The following is a 25,956-nucleotide window of genomic DNA, read 5'->3' on the forward strand; positions in this document are numbered from 1 at the left end:
TATTGGCCAAGTTATTAGCGATTTTAGATATTTTGAGTTTTTATATAAAAAATATATTTTTGGCTAGAAATATGAGTGATCGCAGATCGAGCTCTTTTTCTTGATTAAACGCTTTTTGGCCAAGTTATTAGCGATTTTAGACATTGTGAGTTTTTATATAACAAATCAGGTTTTTGTCAGAAATAGAAGTGATCACAGATCGAGCTCATTTTCTTGATTAAACGCTTATTGGCCAAGTTATTAGCGAATTGAATATTTTGAGTTTTTATATAAAAAAAACGGTTTTTGGTCAGAAATAGAAGTGATCACGGATCGATCTCTTTGGCCAAGTTATTAGCGATTTTAGACATTGTGAGTTTTTATATAACAAATCGGGTTTTTGTCAGAAATAGAAGTGATCACAGATCGAGCTCTTTTTCTTGATTAAACGCTTATTGGCCAAGTTATTAGAATTTAGATATTTTGAGTTTTTATCTAAAAAATCGATTTTTGGTCAGAAATATGAATGATCACAGATCGAGTTCCTTTTCTGGATTAAACGCTTATTGGACATGTTATTGGCGATTTTAGATATTGTGAGGTTTTATTTAAAAAATCGATTTTTTGTCGGAAATAAAAGTGATCACAGATCGAGCTCCTTTTCTTGAGTGATCACAGATCGACCTGTTTTTCTTGATTAAACGCTTATTGGCCAAGTCATTAGCGAATTTCTCTACTGATGCAATTACCAACGAACGACATTTGATCTTTATTTATATAGAATATAGATTACGTATGAGACCGATACACTGAAAATCTGGCAAGTACTGAAACAAAAAGCTATTGTATGATCATTTTCATTAAACATTAAACTTATAAAAGACAATCAAGTGATTATTTTTAAGAAAACAAAAAAACTTAAGCAACTACACAAAGTCAAGGTTGCAAATTATTTAAATTGATTATTGAGTACAAGTTTGATTAGAAATTTGATTGTAAAGAGTTGCTCTCTATGTGTTTTAAGATCTATTATAACATCTTACTCTCTTAAATAAACTGCTATACAAAATTTTTAAATTATCTTATTTTACCCAATTTTTTTTATAACTTCTATCAAAACTGTATGTTTTATTAAATTATGACGTTAAATTATTTAAAGAGTAGAACTAAAATGAAAATAACACTTCAAAGCTTAAGTATTTGTAATTGTTAAATTATTTTTAAAAATATGTATAGGTACATTTTTAAGTATGTACCTACGAATGAATATTCGTTAACTTGTCGTGATGTATTAGTTCTAAATTATAAATGTAAATAATAACAAATTGTATAGAAAAAGTCTTATTAAATTGTTTCTATTCTCAAGTGTAGCATCGAAGTGTTGGAGCAAAAGTCAAATTGCTGGCGAACAATTGAAATTTTAAATAATTTTTTGGAAAATCTTAGACGAAATTAATATTGTTACATTTTTACCTTTTAAAAAATGGTGGTTTATTTCCTTTAAATAAACTTGATGCTTTTAAATTGCAAAAAAAAAACTCTAACAGCGCCTACGATCTCACTCACAACCACCCGCTGTTATTGTTCATATACACATCTATAAATCTCATGAATAATCGAATCTAAAATCTAGGATGTTCTATTTGCAAAATGATCACGTAGAGCTTTTAAAATTGCTTCACAGTTAATGTTGTCATACAACAATGTTAATAACAGCGTGTTATTATCATTGTTTATAAGTAGAAGTTTCTACTGATGGAAATGTTTATAAACATGATCAGGTTATAGACTGTTAAACAAAAATTTGTAAAGCAACAAAAATTCATAAACAAATCAATTTATATTGTAGTTTAATTGCAATTCTATTAATTTTCATTCAACAATCAAATTTTGTTTTCAATAATTCATTAATTAAATTACATAAATAATTTTAAAAAAAACCTCAAACTTTAATTTCCTAGAACTATAGTTACGAACAAAATTTTTAATTAATTTAAATAAACACATCGCTTTGCCTTTATTTATTTTAGTCAGAGTCAGCTAAAGTAAAAAATAATAATAAAACTGAAACTTATTTAATAGATAACGCAAAAAAAAAACACAGAAAATAAAATATTATTATAATAATTTTACAGCAAATTAGAAACTACACGCGAGATAATAACTCAAAACAGTTGTGATTTTAATCTGAATAAGCAAAGACCTTTAAATCAAAAGTTCCCAAAAAATAACAGACGCCTCAAAAATCTAACGGAAATATATTAAATAATTTTAATTTAATTTAAATTGAATACAATAATGACACAACAATTGTGGGGAGGTCGTTTTGGTAAAAATGCCGGCAAAACTAATGAGTGTTTAGCCACGCTCAATTGCAGTTTACCCGTGGATTCCAGACTCTTTGCCGATGACATAGATGGCAGCAAAGCTTATGCGGAAGCTTTGAAAAAGGCGGGCTATTTGACGGCCGAAGAATGTGAAAAGATTTTGACGGGCCTAGAATTGGTGCGCTATGATTGGATAGAGGGTTTAATGAAATTCTTGCCCTCCGATGAGGATGTGCACACGGTCAATGAACGTCGTTTAACCGAATTGGTGGGTGATGTTGGTCAACGTTTGCATACCGGACGCAGTCGTAATGATCAGGTTATTACTGATATGAAACTTTGGCTGCGCAAGGCCATACGTGAAACCTGCTCCAGCATGCGTAAGCTTATGGAAAGCATGACCCAGCAAGCTCAACAACATTTGGGAGTTTTAATGCCCGGCTACACGCACATGCAAAGGGCTCAAACTGTGCAATTTTCCCACTGGCTATTGTCACATGCCTTTGCCCTGCGTGAGGATTGCTTGAGATTATGTGATGTACGCAGTCGTTCGAATGTTTTACCCTTGGGCAGTGGTGCCCTGGCCGGTAATCCTTTGCAAATAGATCGTGTTTGGTTGGCGGAACGTTTGGGTTTTGCCGCTGTTACTGCCAACAGCATGCATGCTGTGGGCGATCGTGATTTTGTTGGTGAGTTGTTGTTGTTAGTGTTTCAAGTTCAAGGTGTTATCTCTGTAATAGGAAATTTTTCACACACATTAGATGCTTGTACAAGTTTCAACAGCAGACTGATAAGAAAACTGTCTATTAGTTGTTTAGTTTGTTTGTAAAGTTTTGCTTTTTTTTTAAAAGAGCTATAAACATAAATAATCTCATGATTGAGCAAGCTTTTTAATCTCATTCGGAGAATATCTTCTAAATGATCACTCTCGCGGACAGATGTTTGTCAATGTTGGGAGACTCAAAAAAGATAAAACAAATTTAGTGTGAGATTAAAAAAAGTAAAACTTTTATGTTACTGCTTAAATTAGCTTCTATCATTTATTATCTCAAATATTGTTAAACATTTCATAATTATTTTGTGGAAACTTTTGTAAAAATACCAAATACAGGCCTGAAATTATTCTTAAGTTATATATATAGTTATAAATTGTAACTTGAAGAATGTTAACACGCTATTTAATTGTTAACAACACCATTTCCAACAGAAATTAAGAAGTCAACAATGAATTTGATTATACTTTTAAAATTGATAACAATTCCGTTACTCAAACGATCATTCAATGTTTTTAATTAAATTTTTATTTTTTTTTCTCAATTTCAAATCTTCTTTTCCAAATTTAACTTATTATTATCGCATTTTCAAAAGGAAAATATCAAATAGCATTTGTTAGGAAAAATCAAATTTTAAATTTTCCTTTCTGAAATTGAGCTGAAAATCTCATTTTCAATTGTTCTTTTTCTAAATGAAAAATCTTTTCATCTATGAATCTCAAATATCGTATTTTAAGAAAAAGTGCTATTTTTATCGTTTTCATTTGTTATATTCTGAATTACTATTATAAAATCTCACTCCAATTATTCTATTCCGAATTTGAAATGAAAAATCTAATTTTCAAGTGTTCTTTACTAATATCGAAATGGCAAATCTCATTTTCATTGGTTCTTTGCTGAATATCAAATGAAATCATTTCAGTTATTTTGTCAAAAGTCCACAGATATTATTATAGAATTAGGGTTATTGTTTGAGATCTAATAATAGTTTGTAAAAAAACCTCGAGTTTGCCAATGATTGGCATACTTTTTCAAATATTTTTCATGTGATGATCCTATAATTACGATCTTCTGACGATAATTTTAATTGATTTTTTTTAACACATATTGAGCAGTGCACAGTGGTTAAGAATCTTTTTTTTGTAAATAATTCGGTATCTTGGGAACTATTGGAGATATTATTACGAAATTTCACATGGTATGAGCTGAGGTGTTTTCAGGTTCCTTGGGCCAGTGCGTAGCCCCTCAAAGTTGGTCACCTCGGGTCTCAAATTTATTAAAAAAATCGGCAAACATCCATTTATGACCCGAATGAGCTTTTTTTAATGTAAATGGTCCTTGAGAAGATCTACAAAATATGCTTACAAGTGTAGGTTATCTCTATTAGTTGAAGAGATATTCAGGTTTATTGATTTATTTTTTTTAATTTTGCTCGATCTTTTTATGTTTTTTTTAGATATGGCGGGCCCTCTGTAGGTCCAAATTTATTTTTAAAATATCAGCTATTTTGGCGATAAAATTCTAAATAAAATAAAAACAACTTGCTAACAGTTATCTCTTCCCTATAAAAACTTATACGCATCCAAAGTTGGAACTTGTAAACAGGACCGCATTTTTTACATTTTTCCCCAAAAAGCCCAAATATTTTTTCTTTTGTAGAAAAAAAATTTCTTCGGGACTATATAGAATTTTTATATGATCCGGAAAGATAATTTAATGCAAAATCGTGTAAAAAAAACTTGGCTCACTTAAACGGACATGCCACCCCGCAGTCCTAGCCTTCGTATTATTGTCGAACAATCGGTGAAATGGCGATCTCCACTATTTATCGCCTCTTTGCTAAAGCCTTCGATACCAATCACGAGCAGGATATCACCCCTGGAACACGACAGTTAGCGCGTTAGGCACGAACTAAACTGTTGTTAGGGTTGGGCAAGGGCAGTAACAGGTCAGGGATCTTTATTTAACATTTTAAAATTTTGCAGGATGTAAGAGAATGTTAATGAGTAAGAGTCAATAGAAAATATTATCGGTGATCTTTCTGTTTCATTAAGGCATTGAATGTGAATAGGGAAGCTATTATTCTTCATTTTAGGTTTAAATAAAAGTAAGCTATTTCATTTACTTTTTAAATTTCTTCTCAAGGGGAATAGGTCTCCGAGTGTAAGTGCTTTTTGCTGTACACTATCCTCTCTAATCTACCACCCATCCTGTCACTGAGTGGTCATTGAGATGGATAACGTTTGAAAGAGGAAGCTACACAATTATGAGGTCTGTCACAGAATTTGTACGAAAGTGGAAATAGTCGTGTATTCTAATTCTTAACATTTTGGTTTTGATTCTTCAGCATTCGTAAAAATGTTCGAGAAGTTATCTGTTCGGATAGTTATCATTCATCACAAACTTAATAAACTGGCGGGCTATTGTGTAAATCCATTCGAATGATTTTCCTTTCGAATCGAATTACACAATAACCCCCTGATCTCAATTTCCCATTTTTTTTTTAAATTTTATAAAAATTATTACTAATTTTTACTTAAAATACTTTTCTCCTTCCCTTACAGTGGACTTTATTTACTGTTGTTCCATGGCTGGTCTGCACTTATCACGCCTGGCCGAAGATTTGATTATATACGCCACCAAAGAGTTTGATTTCATACAAATCTCCGATGATTTCTCAACAGGCAGCAGTTTAATGCCACAAAAACGTAATCCTGATAGTTTAGAGCTAGTAAGAGGATTGTCGGCCAATCTATGTTCTCTATTAACCGGAGTCATGATGACCATTAAGGGAACTCCATCAACATATAACAAAGATTTGCAATTTGATAAACACTACTGTTTTGAGGCTTTTGATAAATTACAACTGGCTTTGGCGGTAACTGAGGGAGTGGTGAAGACCATGAAGATAAAAATGCAAAAAATGGAAATGGCCTTGAGTTCAGATATGTTGGCCACCGATTGGGTAAGTTTTAATTTGTACTTTTAAAAAAGTAATAAATTATTTTAATATGAATTTAATTCTAGGCTTATTATCTGGTACGCAAGGGAGTACCCTTCCGCAAGGCCCATCACTATATAGGCGCTGTGGTGGCCCATGCTGAACGTATGTCTTTGGAAATTACCGAAATTCCCTTAGGAGACTTACAACAAATTTGTCCTCATTTCGATGTGGACATTGCCAAAGTTGCAGACTATGGTGGCAATGTGGAGCAATATGATGTTATAGGTGGCACTGCCACCATTTCGGTAACAGAACAATTGAAATTATTGGGGGAATTTATTAGTGGTTTAAAGAAATTAGAATGATGGATTTTTGAAGGTTTCTTTTGTTAATGTTTTGCTAACCTTCTGTTTTTTGGGGTTTTTTATTTACACCAAATATTATTATTTAATTAATTAATGTATATTACAATTTATTGATAAAATAATTAAAAATTTTAAATTTTAACTTGAATTCAATTCAATTTTTTATTAATTTATTACACTGGGACTGTTGGGTGTATAGGTCATTGGATCATTTTCCAAGAACTTTTCGGATTTCTCCAACTGGGTGTAACCGGTCATGGGTGAGTTCATGGGGGGAGCCATCTTGCCACCGGATATTAAGACACCCAAACTTTGTTGTAATTGCCAGCGGCGAGCTTCGCGTATGGACTTGTTGCGTCTCAAGGTCTTGGCCAGCATGAAAGCGCAAATGGAACCCAAAAGCTGAAAGAGAGGAAAATTAGAAATTTTGAATTCGAAAGAAAAATTTACAAAATTGCATTTAAATTGTTAAATTTTAAGAGAGAGTGAGTCATATTTTCTGTACAGAAAATTGTCTTAAAGAGTCTGTGTCATATTTTCTGTACAGAAAATTGTCTCAAAGAGTCTGAGTCATATTTTCTGTGCAGAAAATTGTCTCAATATGTCTGAGTCATATTTTCTGTAGAGAAAATTGTCTCAATAAGTCTGAGTCAGATTTTCTGTGTAGAAAATTATCTTGGAGAGTCTGAGTCATATTTTCTGTACAGAAAACTGTCTGAATTAGTCTGAGTCATATTTTCTGTATATAAAATTGTCTCAGTTAGTCTGAGTCATATTTTCTGTACAGAAAATTGTCTCAATTAGTCTAATGTGCTGTTTTTCTATAGCGAACGAGTACTTTGAGTGGAAATTTAACATGTGTTTTGTTATTGTAACAAAAACAAAATACATGTAAAACGTCCACTCAAAACGCTCATTCGCTATTGAAAAACAGCACATAAGTCATATTTTCTGTACAGAAAATTATCTCAGTTAGTCTGAGTCATATTTTCTGTACAGAAAATTGTCTCAGTTAGTCTGAGTCATATTTAATGTACAAAAAATTGTCTCAATAAATCTGAGTCATGTTTTTTTGTACAGAAATTTTCTGATTTCTGTAAAGAAAATATGACTCAAACTCGCTAAGATAATTTTCTGTACTTAAAATCGTTTCAGAGAGTCTGAGTCATATTTCAGTACAGAAAATAATCTCAAAGTGTCTTAGAGAGTCCGAGTCATATTTTCAGTACAGAAAATGATCTCAGAGAGTCTGATTCATATTTTCTTTACAGAAATCTGGAATTTATAAGTCATTAATTTATTCCACTGACCTGCACAAAAGCCACCGTGGTAGCACCAGTTGCAATCAACATAGTACTTTGAGAAATAATGAAATCCATGCGGCCATAACAACCATTCTCAAACTGTAAATCACATTTTGTCATATCGTCCAAATTGAAACGACCACAACAAGAATATGGCACTGAAACTTCATCATCCATGTTGTTGCTGGTCTGATTCATATACTTGGCCCAATCCTTGGGACCATCAACTCCGCAACACTCCAAACCACTCTGCATGAAATCAACACCAGCCTGAACATATTCATTGGCCTCATAATCGGCCATCGATTGATTCATGGTGCGCACCAACATTTCACGTACTTGACCCTGCATAACGAAGGCCGCAATGGAAGCGGACACTTCCAAAATGAAGACCAAAAACAAGCAAACGCCATACTATAGACAAAATAAAAAATAATTATAGAATTTAAATTTAGTTTTTAATAACTTTTTGAAAGTAATCTTACCAAATTAATAAGCATTACACTTTCCTTGATGGCACCATAGGCCCCCAAAGTTGCTACGAATAGCAAGATGAAACCAATGGCTATTAAAAGAGCTGGTGGCGAAAGGAAATGATCGTCTACGAATTGTCGGAAATCACCAAATATTGCTTGTATGGTTGAACCAACCATAACCAATAAAATGGCGGTGATCTGAAAGAAAGTTTTAAAATTTTTTAGAGTAAATGAAATATTTGTATGTATAGATATTTGAAATTGTTGGTAAAATATTTCAGCTGAATTTATTATATATATTTACGAACTACTTAGTGGATATTAGTGGAAATAGAAGGGAAGGAGAGAGAAATGCTAATGAAAAAGTTAATCAAAATTACTCTCTTTTCACATATTCGGCTGTGACGATTTTTAAAACAAATACAAACTGCGAAGCTTTTTGCTTGTCTGCAGATACACCCAGAGTCTCTGTCGGGAATTGAACCCGCAACCCTCAGCACACTATCGTTTAGTCTATCGGGGTACCAATACTCAAGTCACAGCGAATTAGTTTTATCTGTGCAGAAATAATACTGTAACTTTAAGGAGAAAACTAAGATTGAAATTCAGGGGAATGTATAAAAAAATATTTAAGTACTTGGTCTGTTTGACTGTAAAATAGTTGTAGGTTTTATTTGATTAGACTATTCTTAACTTTCTTATCTATTAATCCAATTCAATTATTAAAATGTTTGTGTTCTGGTTGTTTAAAAAATTAGATAATATAAATTATATTTACTAGATAATTATAAATATTAAACAAATTCCAATTACAATTTAGGTCTAGGTCAAGTGCTTTTACAAGGCACATTAATTTTCATATTACATATGGGGTTAATTCAAAAGATAACAATATTTGATATCTTATTGTCGACATAGATTTTAAACATTTTAAATTATATCGGTAAAGGTAATTAAAAGAAAATTAAAAAAACAGCGGTATTAGTAATTTAGTTGAAGCTTCTTTAAGCTGTCTATACCTTAGGGGTAAGGTAGCTGGCTCAGAACTAGTTTCTTGGGAATAGGAACCAGTTTTTATATCCTTCACCTTCGTGAGAATGGTATATACATATAAGTTTGTCATTCCGTTTGTAATTTCTACATTTTTCATTTCCGACCCTATAAAGTATATATATTCTGGATCCTTATAGATAGCGGAGTCGATTAAGTCATGTCCGTCTGTCTGTTGAAATTAATTTTCTGAAGACCCCAGATATCTTCGGGATCCAAATCTTCAATAATTCTGTCAGACATGCTATCGAGAAATTTGCTATTTAAAATCAGCAAAATCGGTCCACAAATGGCTGAGATATGAGGAAAAAACCAGGACAAGCTCGATTTTTGACGTATTTTTTACTTATATCTGGATTAATAAGATCTTTGCAATCCATATCCATATAAATATATAAATGCCTTTGTAAGTTTGTTTGTTGGTTTGTTTGAGTATCACGCCTAAACGGCTGAACCGATTTTATTGAAATTTGGAACATAGAACATCCTTACTTGGAAGCGTCAATAGTCTATATATTTTTTTAATACTTGGACCAGAAAGATATTTAAAGGGGGAAAACCGGTAAAATTGATACCTTAGTTCTTAAACAATCAAGAGTAAACGGCTACACCGATTTGATTGAAATTTACTTGGAAGCAATAATAGACTATATAGTTTTTCTTAACTTGGACCAGAAAGGGACAAAAGAGGGCAACATTTGTACCACCCATATAAAGTAAATAGTTATTTTCGAATATCTGCAGAACTAAAACTGTGACTATCTTCAAACTTTATACGAATCAATTTCGTATCACTGTTTGAAGTTTAACTAAAAATGGGACGGATCGGACGGATACAAAGTAAATAGTTATTTTCAAATATATGGTGAACTATAATTGTGGAAGTCTTGAAATTTAGTCCGAATTGCACCCTTATTATTCTACATGGTTTGGCTGAAAATGGCCGGTATTAAATTAGTGGGCGTGGCACCTACCATACAAAGTAAATAGTTATTTTCGAATATCTGGAGAACTGTAAATGGAAAAGGCTTCAAACTTCATATGAGTTAATTTGTTATCAGTGCAAGAAGTTTGTAAAAAAAATGGGAAGGATCGGAACTCGGGGTGAGTCACCTCCCATACAAAGTAATTAGTTATTTCTAAATATCTTGAGATCTATAATTACTAGATTCTTCCAACTTTGTCCGAATAGCTCTCTTATCATTTTACATAGAATAGCTGAAAATGGGCGGGAGTGGATAAGTGGGCGTGGTACTTCCCATACAAAGTATATAGTATTTTCGAATATCTGCAGAACTATTATTGCGACAGCCTTCAAACTTTTTGGGTCAAAGTCGGAAAAAGTATTTTTTAACCCAATTTTTTTTTTCAGCAAAAGTTTTTTTTCGCTTTTTTTAAATTTTTTAAATTTAAAAAAACAATTAGAAATTTTTTTTTTTCAAAAATGAAAAAACTGCAAAAAAAATAAATTTTTACCTAAAAATATTTAAAATTTTTATTTCGAAGTATAATTTGGTGAAGGGTATACAAGATTCGGCTCAGCCGAATATAGCTCTCTTACTTGTTTTTCATTGACAAGTCGACAAAATCTAAGAAGCAGATCCGGGAACTTTATCTGCAGAAAATTACCATTTATAACATTTGTCTCCTTTTCTATTCGACTGCAATCATTCTCTGTCTTATCTCTGGTTCCACAGTATCAAGTTAGTATAGGTGCATAGGATATGATGGCATTCGGTGTTATGAATTGCCTGATGAATTTAAAAGAAACTGGCAACCTATTGATCAACCTATTGTGCTGTCGACCAACACCAATGAATGGTCCCTCAAGGTATGAGAAAACAGATTACCAATTATAGACCCTTCCTTGGCTTGACAAAAAAACCATAAATATCTAGGCTGATGACAGAAACTTGATTGGTCTTTTAATAGAGAAAATATTCCCTTAAACTTAAGTTGGCCGAAAATACTACCCATTGCGTATTCTAGAGAGATTAATTACGGTGTCTTAGCATTTTATTTAATTTATTGTTCCAGAGTTTCGTTCTTTTCTACACATGTGTCATAGATGCGACTTGAATTCAAAGTGACCATGGCGACAACTAGAATCTTTTTTCATTCTGGTCTACTCAAATTCGGGATGCTCTTCATTTTTTCTTGTCGGGATCTACGTATAGTATTTGAGTAGTTTATTTAATGGCAGTTTCATTTGGAACCATTAATTCTTTTTTGGAACTTCCGGAAATGTTTAACATAGTTTAGATTGACTGCAGCTTTTTAATTCTCTTTGATTCCCTGGTATCTTGGAACACCAACTACAGAATTTGATGGAGTGATCAATTTCTTAAAAGTTTTGTAAAAAAAATTTTAAATCATCTTATTGTTGGAGTCAACTCTCTTTCAGGTTTGGAAACATGATATTGTAACGATGGGCTAAATCCGGAGAATAGGGGTGAAGATGGAGAATTTCGTAGGACAATCAAATTTTTGCCATGAATGCACAAGTGACCGAAGTGATCATTCAAAATTTAAACCACTGATCCATGTGAGATGCCTATGACTTCCACCATCTCCCACACTTTCAATTTCCGATTGGCCAATACATTTTTGTCAATTGTTTCGGGTGTAGACCCCTCAAATGGGTGTTCAGAATGTGCGCCATCTTCCGTCGTTGTATGGCCACAACGAAATTCAGTTAACCACTTTTTTACCTTTGAAATTGATGGTACAGAGTTCCCGTAATTTTAAATATTTTTCAATTTCTCCTAAAGTCATGAGGTAGTCTGCTTTTAATGGCTGTTAAAGACAAAATAAATGACGCAAATTTTGACAGGAGTCAACTGACATATGCCTGTTTACAGTAGCAGTGTTGCCCTTTCAGTTAAAAGTCGAGAAATTTCAAAATTCGCGGATTTTGTGACCCACATTTGTATAAATTATTTATTGACAATAAAATATATTTCTGATATAAGGGGTTATATGGGGGGTAGGGCCAATTACGAACCGATCCTCACAAAAGTTGTATGAATGATTTAAGTTCATATGAAACTTGTTTAAATCCAATTACATCATTCATATTCATTATAATAAGACAATGTTCTAGTTATTTTCAGAGGAGGGCCTTTTATGGGGACTAGGGACAAATGTTGCTCGATATTGGCCATATTTTAGAGTATAATTTTAGAGTAGTTGGAACTAATTTGTGCTTATTAGGATTGCCGCATAATCAACTTATTTATGACCAATATTCCAGGGGGCATTTGTATGGGGGTAGCTCTTTTCGTTTGGGCCCTATCGTGTTTTCAACAAACAGACGGATATAGCTAGATCGTCTTAGAATTTCATAAGAACCCAGAATATACTTTTGTGACAAATACAATTCTAAGTAGGGGCGACTGGGTTGGATCTGGGCAGCTGTTTGAAGGGGGAGCAGTTTTCACTGATGGGTCCAAGATGGAATCAGGCACTGGAGTCGGAGTTTATATAGTAGATGAAAACATCAAAGTGTGATACAGACTCCCAGACGAATACAGTGTGTTCCAGGTAGATATTCTAGCGATCTGGAAAGCCACCGATTGATAAGGGTGGTCTGTAGTGAGGGCTTTGAAGTGCCATATGGTACACTCGATATTGGAACTATACACAATCAGATTGTGTTGAGTACTAGCTCACAATAAGAAACAGAGAAACGAGATAACAGATGAACTGGCCAGGCATGGTTCGGATCTAGACTATATTAATAGGGACTAGGAAGTTAAACCTACTATATCTTACTAATATTATTGATCTTTGTTATCACTAAGGAGTGATAACAATATGTTATTAAGTAAGTAGTGAAGAGTCAGACTATTATTCTAATTCAACTCATTACTTGGTAATGAACGTTTTTGCTGTAATTGCATTTCTTTCTTCAAACTTGGTGAGGTCTTATTTTAAATTTTGTATTTAAGTTTTCGGATTAAAAGATATAAATAAAACAAAGTAAAGCACAGTCAAAACTGAATATAAATTCGATTTGTTTTCTTTCCTCTGACTAATCTTTTAATATTTGGTTCATATAACCTTATTCACCGGATGCTCTCATTTCATTTATTATAAAAAAGCTATAATAAAAGACTGTGCAAATGATAAGAAAACAATGAAACAATATTTTTTAAATGAGAAAATTCTTACAAAAACAAAATGGCGTTATGACGAAACAACTAAAAATCAATACAGGCTAAAAACTCATAAAACATATTGTGAAATTGCCTGTTTTTCCTTTAAACTTAATTTCAAATTAAACTATACTAAGTATAGTTTTTAATTGACATGAATATTTAATAATAATAAAAATACAATACTTACAGCAAACATAAAGCTAACTATGAGTAACATGTATTTAGCACAACGCATGCCAGAATTTAACTGTAAATCCCTGGTGGAGGCCATTTTGTAAATTTATTAAGGGGGCTTTCCGTAGGCACCGCTTTAGCTTTTAAACTGAAATATTAAATTGAAACAAATTAATATTAAGAATTTTTGTTAAATGTTTTAATATTGTTACAGTTTTATGTAATTTTATTTATTTATTTTTTTTATTTTTAATTACTTTTTTTATATTACAACTTTCTGCTTGCAAAGTTACAAAAACACTAAAAAATATTGAAGCTTTTTGTATGTCAAACTGTCTTATTTCCGTTGGTAGTATGAGCAAGTGTTAATTTTTATTTGTTTTAATATTTTTTCCATAAAACGTTATCAGTACTTATTTTAACTGAATACAGAAATATTTCTTTTTTTTATAGGGAAAAAACAACAACACAAAAGATAACAAACATTTAATCGATATGATAAGACTCAGGTTTTTGTTCGTGTGTTCAGCTATTTTCGCAATATTAACTCGATTTTGCTGTTGTTTTGTTTGAAAAAAAAGCTTTTTTTAAAACAAATAAAGAAATGTATTATTATTAATATTTAGCCTTATTTTTATACTAAATATTATTTTTGTGTTTTTTTCTTCACTCCATCTACTCCAAACAAACAAACACTTGTCACTAAATTTTTCAAATGCTTGTTAAAATCGTCTATTATTGGTTTTCCTTTTGTGGTTTCCATGGCTCCCCGATTTTTTTTGGTCTCAGACCACTACAACTAAATGTAGTTTTGGGTTTATGTCTAAGTTGAATTTATTGATTTTATTTTTGTGATCCAATTTAGTTACCACTACGCATGTAGGCTGGCAATTTCAAGTTCACTTAATAATTATTTATTTATTTAATTATTAATTGTTAGTAATTTGGTTTTATTGATGATATATAATTACATTTTCTTGAGGTTATGAAAATTTTCAACAAGTTGTCATTTTTATACCCTACACCACCATAGTGGGGAGGGTATAATGCGTTTGTGCAGATGTTTGTAACGTCCATAAATATTAGTCTAACCGAGAATCACTTTCTGACATATATACACAAATTTCACTACAAATAAGTTTTATATATAGAGAAATCATTTCACCTACTTTTATGATGATCGGTCCATAATTAGTCATAGCTCCCATATAAGGCCCGCTTCCGAAAATCACTTAATGAGCAAAAATCTCTTAAAAATGTTGGTATACACATACAATTTAAAACGAATAACTTTCATATATACATAAATAATACGACCTAATTTAATGGCGATCGGTCCATAATAAAAATTATTGAAATTTTAAAAGAAAAATGATTTTGCTCATTTACTTAATGTAGGTTATTATTGGTCGAGTTTGAACGACCATACTTTCGTACTTGTTTACTGTTAAAATTGCTTAATATCGGCATCATACTACTCAGCATGAAGTCCTTAAATGGTTGAAACGGTATCTCTTAAAATAATTAATAGAGAAAAGTTGGAAAAAAGATTGAACTAGTTGACCACATCAATCGTGAACAAGTAAAATTGTTATATTCGGCTGTGCCGAATCTTATATACCCACCACCAATATCCTGACCCGAACTAGTGACAGTCTCCTGTTTCCCTATTTTGACCTACTGTCCAAATTGTTATGGCGTCTGTCATAGTAAATCAGATATAGATCAAAAATCGAGGTAGTTTTGGTTTTGTGCTTATATCTCAAAGATTTATGGCCCAATTTTAGGGGATATATTGATGTATCAATCGGAATGTTTATTACGTCCAGAGCTGTAAATGAATCATTAATTTTTGAATTAATTCGCGAATCATTCAAACAAAAAAATTAATTGAAGGAAATTTTAGTCAATTGAAATGAATTGCAATTCATTTCCAACTCAAATGAATTTGTAGGTACCATGAAACAACTCCCAAATGAAATAACTCCCCACGAAAAAATTAAATAACACCCAACAAATTTTTCATACAACTTAGGACTAATTTCATTATGAAACAACTCCTAACGCATAGGGAGTTATTTCATAATTTTTTGTTGGGAGTAGGGTTTTTAATTTCCCGACCTTTTTTGATTCCCGGGAATCGGTAAAATTTTTCTCTACATTCCCGGGTACTCGGCTATTCCCGAAATATATAATAATACTGTAAACTATGAATATCATAACAAAATTTCTTATAAAAACTTAGTGTTATAATCATTACATATATGTATAGATTCTTATTAATTAATTCAATTGGAGCTTAATTCACTAAAATCTTAATCCGTAATTAAAAAATGTCAGCCTTTCATTTCATAAATCCATTCCCAATATCTGATTCTTTAGCTTCCTTCAAAAGCTTCATTTAAATTGAATTAATTTTGAAGTTAATTAATAACAGAATTTGTTCAAACTTTGAATGATTAAACTTTTGTTGATTCTAATCTACTACAAATTGAGTCAAATGTTTTTTATTCATTCAGTTTTATTTAGCTTTTAATCATTTTCAAAATGAATTGAAAAAAAATGTTTAAGCCTTTTAGTAAAAGGAATTAATTCAATACATTTAACCGAATAGTTAAGGGATAAAATTTATGTTGATCTCGAAAATTTCCAAATTATTCGATTCAAAGGAGAATTTTTATAATACAACATCTGCGAAACACACTCATTATGAAGCAGTCATTGTTACCAAAATGGCCAAAATCAATTCTATACTTGAAAATACCAAATGGTGTGCCGCCATCAAAAGTAGGGGCCTTTGTTCTACTAGTGTTTTCTGGAATAATTCGCACCGGTCCATCATAGCATTGAAGACTATTCACCTTTATTTCTAGATCGTGCAGTTTTCCGTATGCTTTTTTAAATGTTCATTCGAACATTCCCGCCGAAGGCTGGGACGGAAAGCTTTTCTCCTCTGGGGTGTATCAAAATCCGGCTTCGCTCAGAAAAGATTATTTTTACATCGTCGGCCTTTGTCAGGTTGCAACGATTTCTTAATCTGGTGCGAAATGAAAATCGGCTTTCTGAAATAGTATAAAACCATTCTGCAATGAAAGAAATCTTTTATGAGCGAAGCCATATTTTGATACACCCCGGAGGAGAAACTCTTAACGTCCGGCAGGAGGCCAGCAATGCAATAAACTTTTCACAGCGAAGCCAGTTTTTGATACATTCCAAAGGAGAAAACCTTAGCGCCAGCCAGTTTTTGATAAACCCCAGAGGAGAAAACCTTAGCGCCCGACCGAAGGCCGGCAATGCAAAACAAATTTTCTGAGTGAAGCCAGTTTTTGACACATCCCAGAGGAGTAAAACTTTGCGCTACGCCATAGGCCCGCAAAACAAACAATTTTTGGTAAGCGAAGAATAATTTCACTTTTGTAGTTCCTTTTTTTAGATTACATAAATAAATTGCTTCGGATTGGGAATTATTTCATTTCTATTGGGATTTATTTCATTGGGAGTTATTTCCCTTTTTTGGGACTAATATTTTTAAAATTATGAAACCGCCGATTATTGGGAGTAATTTCATTTTACCCTTTCATTTTTCAAGTTTTGGAATTATTTCATTTTTGATGGGAATTATTTCATTGGGAGTTATTTCATTTGGGAGCTATTTCACGGTACCGAATTTGTAGAATGAATTTCTAATTCAAATGAATTTGTCAAAATGAATTGCAATTCATTTGCTATTCGGTTGCTATTTAAATTTGAGAAAATCGGAACACAAAAGGCTGAGATATAAGGAAAAAACCGGGACAACCTAGATTTTTTGCCTATTTTTGATCTATATCTGGATTACTAAGTCATTAATATATACAATATGGATAGATATTTCAAAGTCCATTGCAAATATGTATATAGGTCTATAGTAATTTGTATCTGAAATCAGGAAAAATATGTTTTAACCCGAATTTTTTTTTTACCAAAAAAATTTTTTTGTCATGAATTATTTTAACTAATAAATTAAAAAAATAAAAAAAAATTAAAAAAAATAAAAAAAACAATTTGGAAATTTTTTTTTTTTAAAATTTGAATTTTTTTTTTTTGGATCTTATCTAAATTACACCTAAACCATGTTTAAGAGTTCATTATAATATTTGAATAAAAACATAACAGTAGATGTCAGCGTAAACGCTTAGTTCAATTTGAATGAAATTTGACATGCGCAAAGAGGAAGTCTTGTCGAGTTCAAGTTTTGAGATTGGACCTCATGGACCCAACAAGGGGATCCCCTCGTTTGGATTCCAATTTCAAAAAAATTATAAATAAAGAATCAAGCACTATAACAAAAATCAAATATCTCTTATAGATTACACAGAAAAAAAATTCATAATTGGAATGAATTTTGTAATAAATATTATTAATCGAACTTGACTTTTTTTCCCAAACTTATTTCATTCAAAATAAGAACATGTTCATAAATATTATAAAATTTTACATGACGGAAATTTTTGCTTTTTTTACTTAATGTTTTTAATAAATTGCATTATAATTGTATTATATAATGAATTAGTGCAAGAATATTTGAATAATTGCCATTTATTGGCCAATATTTTAAGATGAATAAAGAATATCTGAAACTTAAAAATTATCATTAAACATAATAAAACATTAATAAATATAAAAGCATTTCATCCTCTTAAATCAATTTAATCATTTTCGCGCTTTTTATATCATTTTGTAGCTGAAAATCATAAAAAAACTAAAAATTTTCCATGAAAAATTTCAAACATTTTTGAACAACATAAAAATAAAAATGAAATTGAAATTATATTTTTCAAGCCTTCTAGATTTTATTTCAAAACATAAAATATTAAAAAATCATACTATTTAAGAAATTATTTATAAATGTTATGAATTGAAATCAATGAATTCGAATCATAATATTTATGTTGAAACTTTTTTCTGTGTAGGTGATATTTGTGTTTGAAAATTAAATTTTCAAAATTTTTACCCCAGTTTTTCCAGTTTTTTGATAGCAGAGGGTCCCAATGTTTCCCAATATTTCCCGAATTTCTCCATTTTTATTATATTAGACCAGTACGCCAGTAGAGCACTCTGGTCTTCACTTGGTATCGAAAAGTGTACGAAGATGATATGCTCAGGCTGCAACAACGCTTTGTGTTACAATTGTTTTGGACCATTCCACAAATTAAATCCTTAATTACATTTCTAAAATGCTATAAATAACCAAATAAATGTGTACTTTTATCTAAATTTAATAATATTCTGATGTTTTATTAATTTTTTAATTTCGAATCACCCAGATTACTGATTGGGATTATATGTCCCAGGATGAAAGGACGATTTCAGGATTTCTAAAATCATCTTTTAGAATATGCAAAAATGTCTACCAAATATATTTTTGTTCTCAAAATAAAACTTCGTCCCGAAAGGGTTAATTTAAAAAACAAAAGAATTTCAATTTTTTTTTTAATTTTGTATTTTAAAGTATATTTTGGTGAAGGGTATATAAGATTCGACAAGCCGAATATACATACATAGCTCTCTTACTTGTTTTGTATATCACCTAGTATAGTCCAAAGATAAAACATTCTTAGATTTGAAATTCCCATGATATACTGGAATTGACAGGTAGCGGCAGAATATGAATTGAATTATTTGGTACCTATCGGTGAAAATCCTATCAAAATGGGAAAATTTTGTTTGTTTGCTAAAAGAAACTTTAATTTGTAGCAAATTGTCATCCCTATCGCGAATCAATATTTAACATGAAATATGTTCCCTTTTCTCATTTTTCGTTCATAAACTTTGTTTACTTGAAAAAATTCCCCATGTTGTGAAATATTTAGATGAACTTTTGTTAACAATAAACAGCAGTTACTAGCAAAATCAACTATTGTGAATGAAAAGTTCGGGGGAATATAACAATTTTGCCTTTGAGGGAAATGTATATTTCATGGGAACATAAATTTCACATGTTTTTCTCGATAGGGGTGAGTGTGAAAATATTATTAAATAATCTCATATTTGTATATTGTGGAAAATTTTTTTTTTTAAATTTTCAATCGAATTTTAAAGATTCTAGCAATTTTGAATCTTAACATAATATTTTTGCTGGGTTAGTTTACTCGAAATTCTTACTACTTTTACTACAATTTAGAAAATTTGTTTACTCTTTGTACCTATTGAATATTTTCATTTTGGTAGGAGAAATATTAATTTTTCATTGCCCCTAGATATGCTCTTGAATTTGATTGATTGCAACCCAATTTTGATTCATTGCAATGAATTCAAAAACAATTCAATACAAACGAATTGGAAATTAATTGCAATTCATTTTGCAAATTCATTTGAATTGGAAACGAATTGCAATTCATTTTACAGATTAATTTGAATTGAAAACGAAGCGCAACTCATTTTTAAAAATTCATATGAATTGGAAATGAATTGAAATTCATTTCTGCCTAATTCGTTTGAATTGATTCAAATTTCATTCAATTGTTGTGAAAAGCATTAATTAAAACGGAGTAAGTGTCGTACCATCTCTTCCTTCTGCTCCAGAAGACGTCAGGAATTTGTAATTACTGTTTATATTGGGCACAGATCGATACAGAATAACTGTTTCGTTGTCGTTAAGCAGTGTAAAAAAGATCGGTTAATTGCACTACTTCGGTTTAGAGAACAATTTATAACGATTATATATCGCAGTGGACACATCCTAGAATATTTTTTTCTAGTCTCTCAGTATAATACAATACAACTACAGGTTATTTATTTTATTATTTTTATTATTTCGTTTAAAAGCATTAACAAAAATATTTTGCAACACATTATTATTAATAAATAAAAAAAACGTTAATACAACTTAAAAAACAAAAATGACTAATAATTTCAAAGCGTTTAGGAAATTACAGCGCTTAACTCGTAAAACCAGTGATACCATTACGAATCTTAATCTCACGGGCAATATAACAAGCAAATAGAACGCCAAAGAACTGAAATATAGAAAGAAAAACAATAAATATTAGATATTTATAAAAAGAACGATCAAGATGGACCATATAGACATACCTGAATGATGGCAATAACAACACCAGCAGCACCCAAACTAACAGCATGAGCCTCAACAAAGTTAGAGAATTCAGTTAGACAACCTAACTTGAAACGGTTAGTGTCTTCATTTTCGACGGTACAACTGAAATTACCCACAATACCATTGGGCAAAGAACAGCAGGATAGGGGCAATTGTTTTTCGAAGAAAGGTTTCCAGTCATTGAAGTTTTCAACGCCACAGCAGGTAAACTGAAATTACATATGCAGTGTTAGTTAAAAGACAATTTGTTAGTGAAATGATTTTCTTTTTATCAAAACTTACACCTCTTTGTACAGAATCCCACAATACTGTAACATCATTAACTTTCTCCGTATTATACTGTTTCATAGAATCGGTTAGAGATGTTTTAATAAGAGCTTGGGCATCTGATCTCAAGACATAACCACTAATACCGGCTGCCAATTCCAAAATGAAAATCAAACCCAACATTACGGAGAAGGATAAGATTAAACAATAGTTTTCCTTCAAAGCGCCCCAGCAACCGAAGAACGAGAAGATAATGATGAATGAACCGATAACAATGAGGAATGTGGGTATCGAGAAGAATTTTGATACCAAAAATACTTCATATTCGGAGTAGACGGCAGCGACAGCAACACCTACGGCAATCAAAATGATGCCAGTTAGCTGGAAAGAATATAAATTATATTAATATTGTTAAATTGTATATTGAAAAAATGTATAAATATGCAAAATGTTGGCAAAATCAGGTAAAAGTGGAATATTGTGAAACTCCTGTTTTAATTCTGTTCTAGTTCTGTTCTAGTTCTGTTCTAGTTCTGTTCTAGTTCTGTTCTAGTTCTGTTCTAGTTCTGTTCTAGTTCTGTTCTAGTTCTGTTCTAGTTCTGTTCTAGTTCTGTTCTAGTTCTGTTCTAGTTCTGTTCTAGTTCTGTTCTAGTTCTGTTCTAGTTCTGTTCTAGTTCTGTTCTAGTTCTGTTCTAGTTCTGTTCTAGTTCTGTTCTAGTTCTGTTCTAGTTCTGTTCTAGTTCTGTTCTAGTTCTGTTCTAGTTCTGTTCTAGTTCTGTTCTAGTTCTGTTCTAGTTCTGTTCTAGTTCTGTTCTAGTTCTGTTCTAGTTCTGTTCTAGTTCTGTTCTAGTTCTGTTCTAGTTCTGTTCTAGTTCTGTTCTAGTTCTGTTCTAGTTCTGTTCTAGTTCTGTTCTAGTTCTGTTCTAGTTCTGTTCTAGTTCTGTTCTAGTTCTGTTCTAGTTCTGTTCTAGTTCTGTTCTAGTTCTGTTCTAGTTCTGTTCTAGTTCTGTTCTAGTTCTGTTCTAGTTCTGTTCTAGTTCTGTTCTAGTTCTGTTCTAGTTCTGTTCTAGTTCTGTTCTAGTTCTGTTCTAGTTCTGTTCTAGTTCTGTTCTAGTTCTGTTCTAGTTCTGTTCTAGTTCTGTTCTAGTTCTGTTCTAGTTCTGTTCTAGTTCTGTTCTAGTTCTGTTCTAGTTCTGTTCTAGTTCTGTTCTAGTTCTGTTCTAGTTCTGTTCTAGTTCTGTTCTAGTTCTGTTCTAGTTCTGTTCTAGTTCTGTTCTAGTTCTGTTCTAGTTCTGTTCTAGTTCTGTTCTAGTTCTGTTCTAGTTCTGTTCTAGTTCTGTTCTAGTTCTGTTCTAGTTCTGTTCTAGTTCTGTTCTAGTTCTGTTCTAGTTCTGTTCTAGTTCTGTTCTAGTTCTGTTCTAGTTCTGTTCTAGTTCTGTTCTAGTTCTGTTCTAGTTCTGTTCTAGTTCTGTTCTAGTTCTGTTCTAGTTCTGTTCTAGTTCTGTTCTAGTTCTGTTCTAGTTCTGTTCTAGTTCTGTTCTAGTTCTGTTCTAGTTCTGTTCTAGTTCTGTTCTAGTTCTGTTCTAGTTCTGTTCTAGTTCTGTTCTAGTTCTGTTCTAGTTCTGTTCTAGTTCTGTTCTAGTTCTGTTCTAGTTCTGTTCTAGTTCTGTTCTAGTTCTGTTCTAGTTCTGTTCTAGTTCTGTTCTAGTTCTGTTCTAGTTCTGTTCTAGTTCTGTTCTAGTTCTGTTCTAGTTCTGTTCTAGTTCTGTTCTAGTTCTGTTCTAGTTCTGTTCTAGTTCTGTTCTAGTTCTGTTCTAGTTCTGTTCTAGTTCTGTTCTAGTTCTGTTCTAGTTCTGTTCTAGTTCTGTTCTAGTTCTGTTCTAGTTCTGTTCTAGTTCTGTTCTAGTTCTGTTCTAGTTCTGTTCTAGTTCTGTTCTAGTTCTGTTCTAGTTCTGTTCTAGTTCTGTTCTAGTTCTGTTCTAGTTCTGTTCTAGTTCTGTTCTAGTTCTGTTCTAGTTCTGTTCTAGTTCTGTTCTAGTTCTGTTCTAGTTCTGTTCTAGTTCTGTTCTAGTTCTGTTCTAGTTCTGTTCTAGTTCTGTTCTGTTCTAGTTCTGTTCTAGTTCTGTTCTAGTTCTGTTCTAGTTCTGTTCTAGTTCTGTTCTAGTTCTGTTCTAGTTCTGTTCTAGTTCTGTTCTAGTTCTGTTCTGTTCTAGTTCTGTTCTGTTCTAGTTCTGTTCTAGTTCTGTTCTAGTTCTGTTCTAGTTCTGTTCTAGTTCTGTTCTAGTTCTGTTCTGTTCTGTTCTAGTTCTGTTCTAGTTCTGTTCTAGTTCTGTTCTAGTTCTGTTCTAGTTCTGTTCTAGTTCTGTTCTAGTTCTGTTCTAGTTCTGTTTTGTTCTAGTTCTGTTCTAGTTCTGTTCTAGTTCTGTTCTAGTTCTGTTCTAGTTCTGTTCTAGTTCTGTTCTAGTTCTGTTCTAGTTCTGTTCTGTTCTAGTTTCGTTCTGTGAAGAGTATATAACATTCGGCACAGTCGAATACAGCTCTCTTACTTGTTATTTACCTGATATTTCTCTGTAGAATTTGTTCAAACAAAAAAATACACATTTTTTATAGAACTTTTAACGAATATCTTTAATTTGCAATAGATATTGCGCCCACCTTGGTTTTTATAGAAACCCTTTAATCAATAACGCACTTTACAAATGATTAGCAATTTTACGTACTGCGAGGTAGGAGGGGCAGATAAGAATATTGAACTTTATCAGCAAGAATTTTAAACAAATGATTCATTAAAGAAACTTTGAAATGCTTTTGATTAAATGCATAAATATTCTTGATAAGTATGATAAAGTTAATAAACGACATTGTGTAGCAAAATTGATCAACATAAGTTTAGTGTCATCAGCAGGGAAACCGGAAATATGCTCTAAAAAAAGCGTTTTAGGCGCTTTAAATATGCAGTAAAAACTTTAAAATATGCTCTTAAATTTAAAAAATATGCTCTTAAAAAAACAAACTTTTACATAATTTTTAACCAAAAAAAATTTACTTAAATTTTCAAATAAAAATCGTTGTCTATTGGATCTGAAAACATTTTTAAACATAGAAAATATTCTTTCGACATCAACTGATTAACACTTAGAACGGTTAAGTTTGAATTAGAACTAAAATTTGATATTTAGATGGATCTATTATTAAAATAGTGCTTATTTTATATTAAAACAAGAGAGCTATATTCGGCTGTGCCGAATCTTATATACCCTTCATCTAATTATACTTCAAAATAAAAAATTTAAATATTTTTAGGTGAACAAAATTTTTTTTTCAGTTTTTTTCATTTTTTGGATAAAAAATTTTTCGAATTGTTATTTTAAATTTAAAAAAAAAATTTCTGTTTTTTAAATTTTTTTTTTTTGGTGAAAAGCCATCTATTTTTCAATTTTGAATTTTAAACAAAGGAAGTAAAAACCTGTAACACAACAGCGAAAAATAAGTAAGACAAAATTTGTTTTTGATAAACTCAAAATATGCTATTAAACAGTCAAATATGCTCTAAAAACGCAAAATATGACATAAATATGCTCTTAAAACAAATATATGCAAAAATAGGTATTTAAGGGTAAAATATGCAAAAATATGCACTAACAAATCGATGCCAAAATTCTTAAATAGTTCTGAAACGTGTAAATATCTTATCCATGTGCTCATTAGACTCACCAGAAAAAACATGCATTTGCATATTTTGGTTTCCCTGGTCATCAGCATATGTATTGTGTTATTGTAATTACGAAAATTAGTCATCGAAATGATTAAAAATTACTTAAAAAACAGCTGTTGAATATAGTTCAAAAAAGAATATCAAGAGAATATCTGAGAACAGAGCAAACTTAAAAGCCTAAAGTTCTAGTTGGAACAGTTGAAACGAACCATTTGAACCATCTTGTATTTCTCGGATATTAAGGGAAAAAAATTAATCTGCCACAAATTAAATAAATTAATTATTTTTTAGTTATTTAAAATTAAGTAACAAGATAATTTTCAGAATAACTGGAATTTACTGAATTCTATTTGTTTACATAAAAAATCCAGAGAAGAGAACTAAAATAGTGAGAGAGAGAATACTGTCAATTTGATGACTAATTAACTTTGCGGGTTTGTCGGGTTTATCGCTATTTTGCTGATTCATTGTAAAAGATAGCCTCGATTTTCTATGTATTCAATTCAATGCAAAATGCATAATAGTTTCTGAATTGGAAAATACGATAATTACAGATATGAAACAAATGACAGTTGTCAAAAAAGTAATATCGAACCGTATGGATACTTTTAGGTTCTACAACCACTTTTCTATGGTTGAGGTTTGCAGAGCGAGAGAAAAAAATACAACTTTCAATAGGCAACGAGAGTGATGCATATTTGTCCCTCTTTCCAAACCACAACCATTTTGACATTTTCTTTTATTTGTTTTCTATTGTCAGCTGATTCATATCTGTGTAATTTGTGATATTTATAACATTCTGTTATTGTAAATTTACTAATTTTTAAAAATTGTTTTGTCGTGTAGTTTTTGTACAAAAGTATTCTAAAGGATACATTTTTCAAAAGTAAATTTTTTTTTTAAATTTTTTATTCACTGGTAAACAACGCAACCTGATTTAATATATTTAGTTTTGGCATTATGTTGCCACAATTTTTAAGGTTATGTTTAACTTACCATAAATATTAAATTAAAAGCAAATAAAACATATTTAATGCAATTTGCACTTCCCGTCAGCAAAGACATTCTGTTAATCCAAATTTATATCTGCAAAAAAAAACAATTTTAAAGTTTAGCAATATAATTTTTAACAAATATGTTTAAACAATAATTCTTTCTTAGTTAAATTTATTTTAGCAATATCGCTTTTAGGTCTAATACTTTTAAACGTATTTACTTAAATAAACTGACACAAAATAATCTTTGCATTTTAGCAATATTTTTTCCATTTTTTTCTACCCTAATCAATTGATATTTTTGTTGTCTTATCTAAAAACATTAATAATA

The 25,956-nt window shown here is 31.2% G+C and overlaps 2 protein-coding genes across 2 annotated transcripts; one reads left to right on the forward strand and one right to left on the reverse strand.

Annotated features, from left to right (window-relative positions):
• Positions 1–2,078: 2,078 nt before the first annotated feature.
• Argl (Argininosuccinate lyase) lies at positions 2,079–6,526 on the forward strand. Its single transcript, XM_065500739.1, has 3 exons — positions 2,079–2,995; positions 5,644–6,044; positions 6,107–6,526. The coding sequence occupies exons 1-3, from the start codon at positions 2,278–2,280 to the stop codon at positions 6,386–6,388; spliced, it is 1,401 nt and encodes a 466-aa protein (XP_065356811.1). The 5' UTR covers positions 2,079–2,277; the 3' UTR covers positions 6,389–6,526.
• Positions 6,527–6,546: 20 nt separating this feature from the next.
• On the reverse strand, positions 6,547–25,722 carry Tsp29Fb (Tetraspanin 29Fb). Its single transcript, XM_065500346.1, has 8 exons — positions 25,627–25,722; positions 20,931–21,296; positions 20,627–20,857; positions 20,478–20,550; positions 13,566–13,657; positions 8,178–8,366; positions 7,699–8,106; positions 6,547–6,790 (listed from the first exon to the last, which is right to left on the reverse strand). The coding sequence occupies exons 1-8, from the start codon at positions 25,693–25,695 to the stop codon at positions 6,554–6,556; spliced, it is 1,665 nt and encodes a 554-aa protein (XP_065356418.1). The 5' UTR covers positions 25,696–25,722; the 3' UTR covers positions 6,547–6,553.
• Between the last annotated feature and the right edge of the window lie 234 nt (positions 25,723–25,956).

This window comes from Calliphora vicina, chromosome 2 (genome assembly GCF_958450345.1).
Source record: "Calliphora vicina chromosome 2, idCalVici1.1, whole genome shotgun sequence".
Lineage (NCBI taxonomy): Eukaryota > Metazoa > Arthropoda > Insecta > Diptera > Calliphoridae > Calliphora > Calliphora vicina.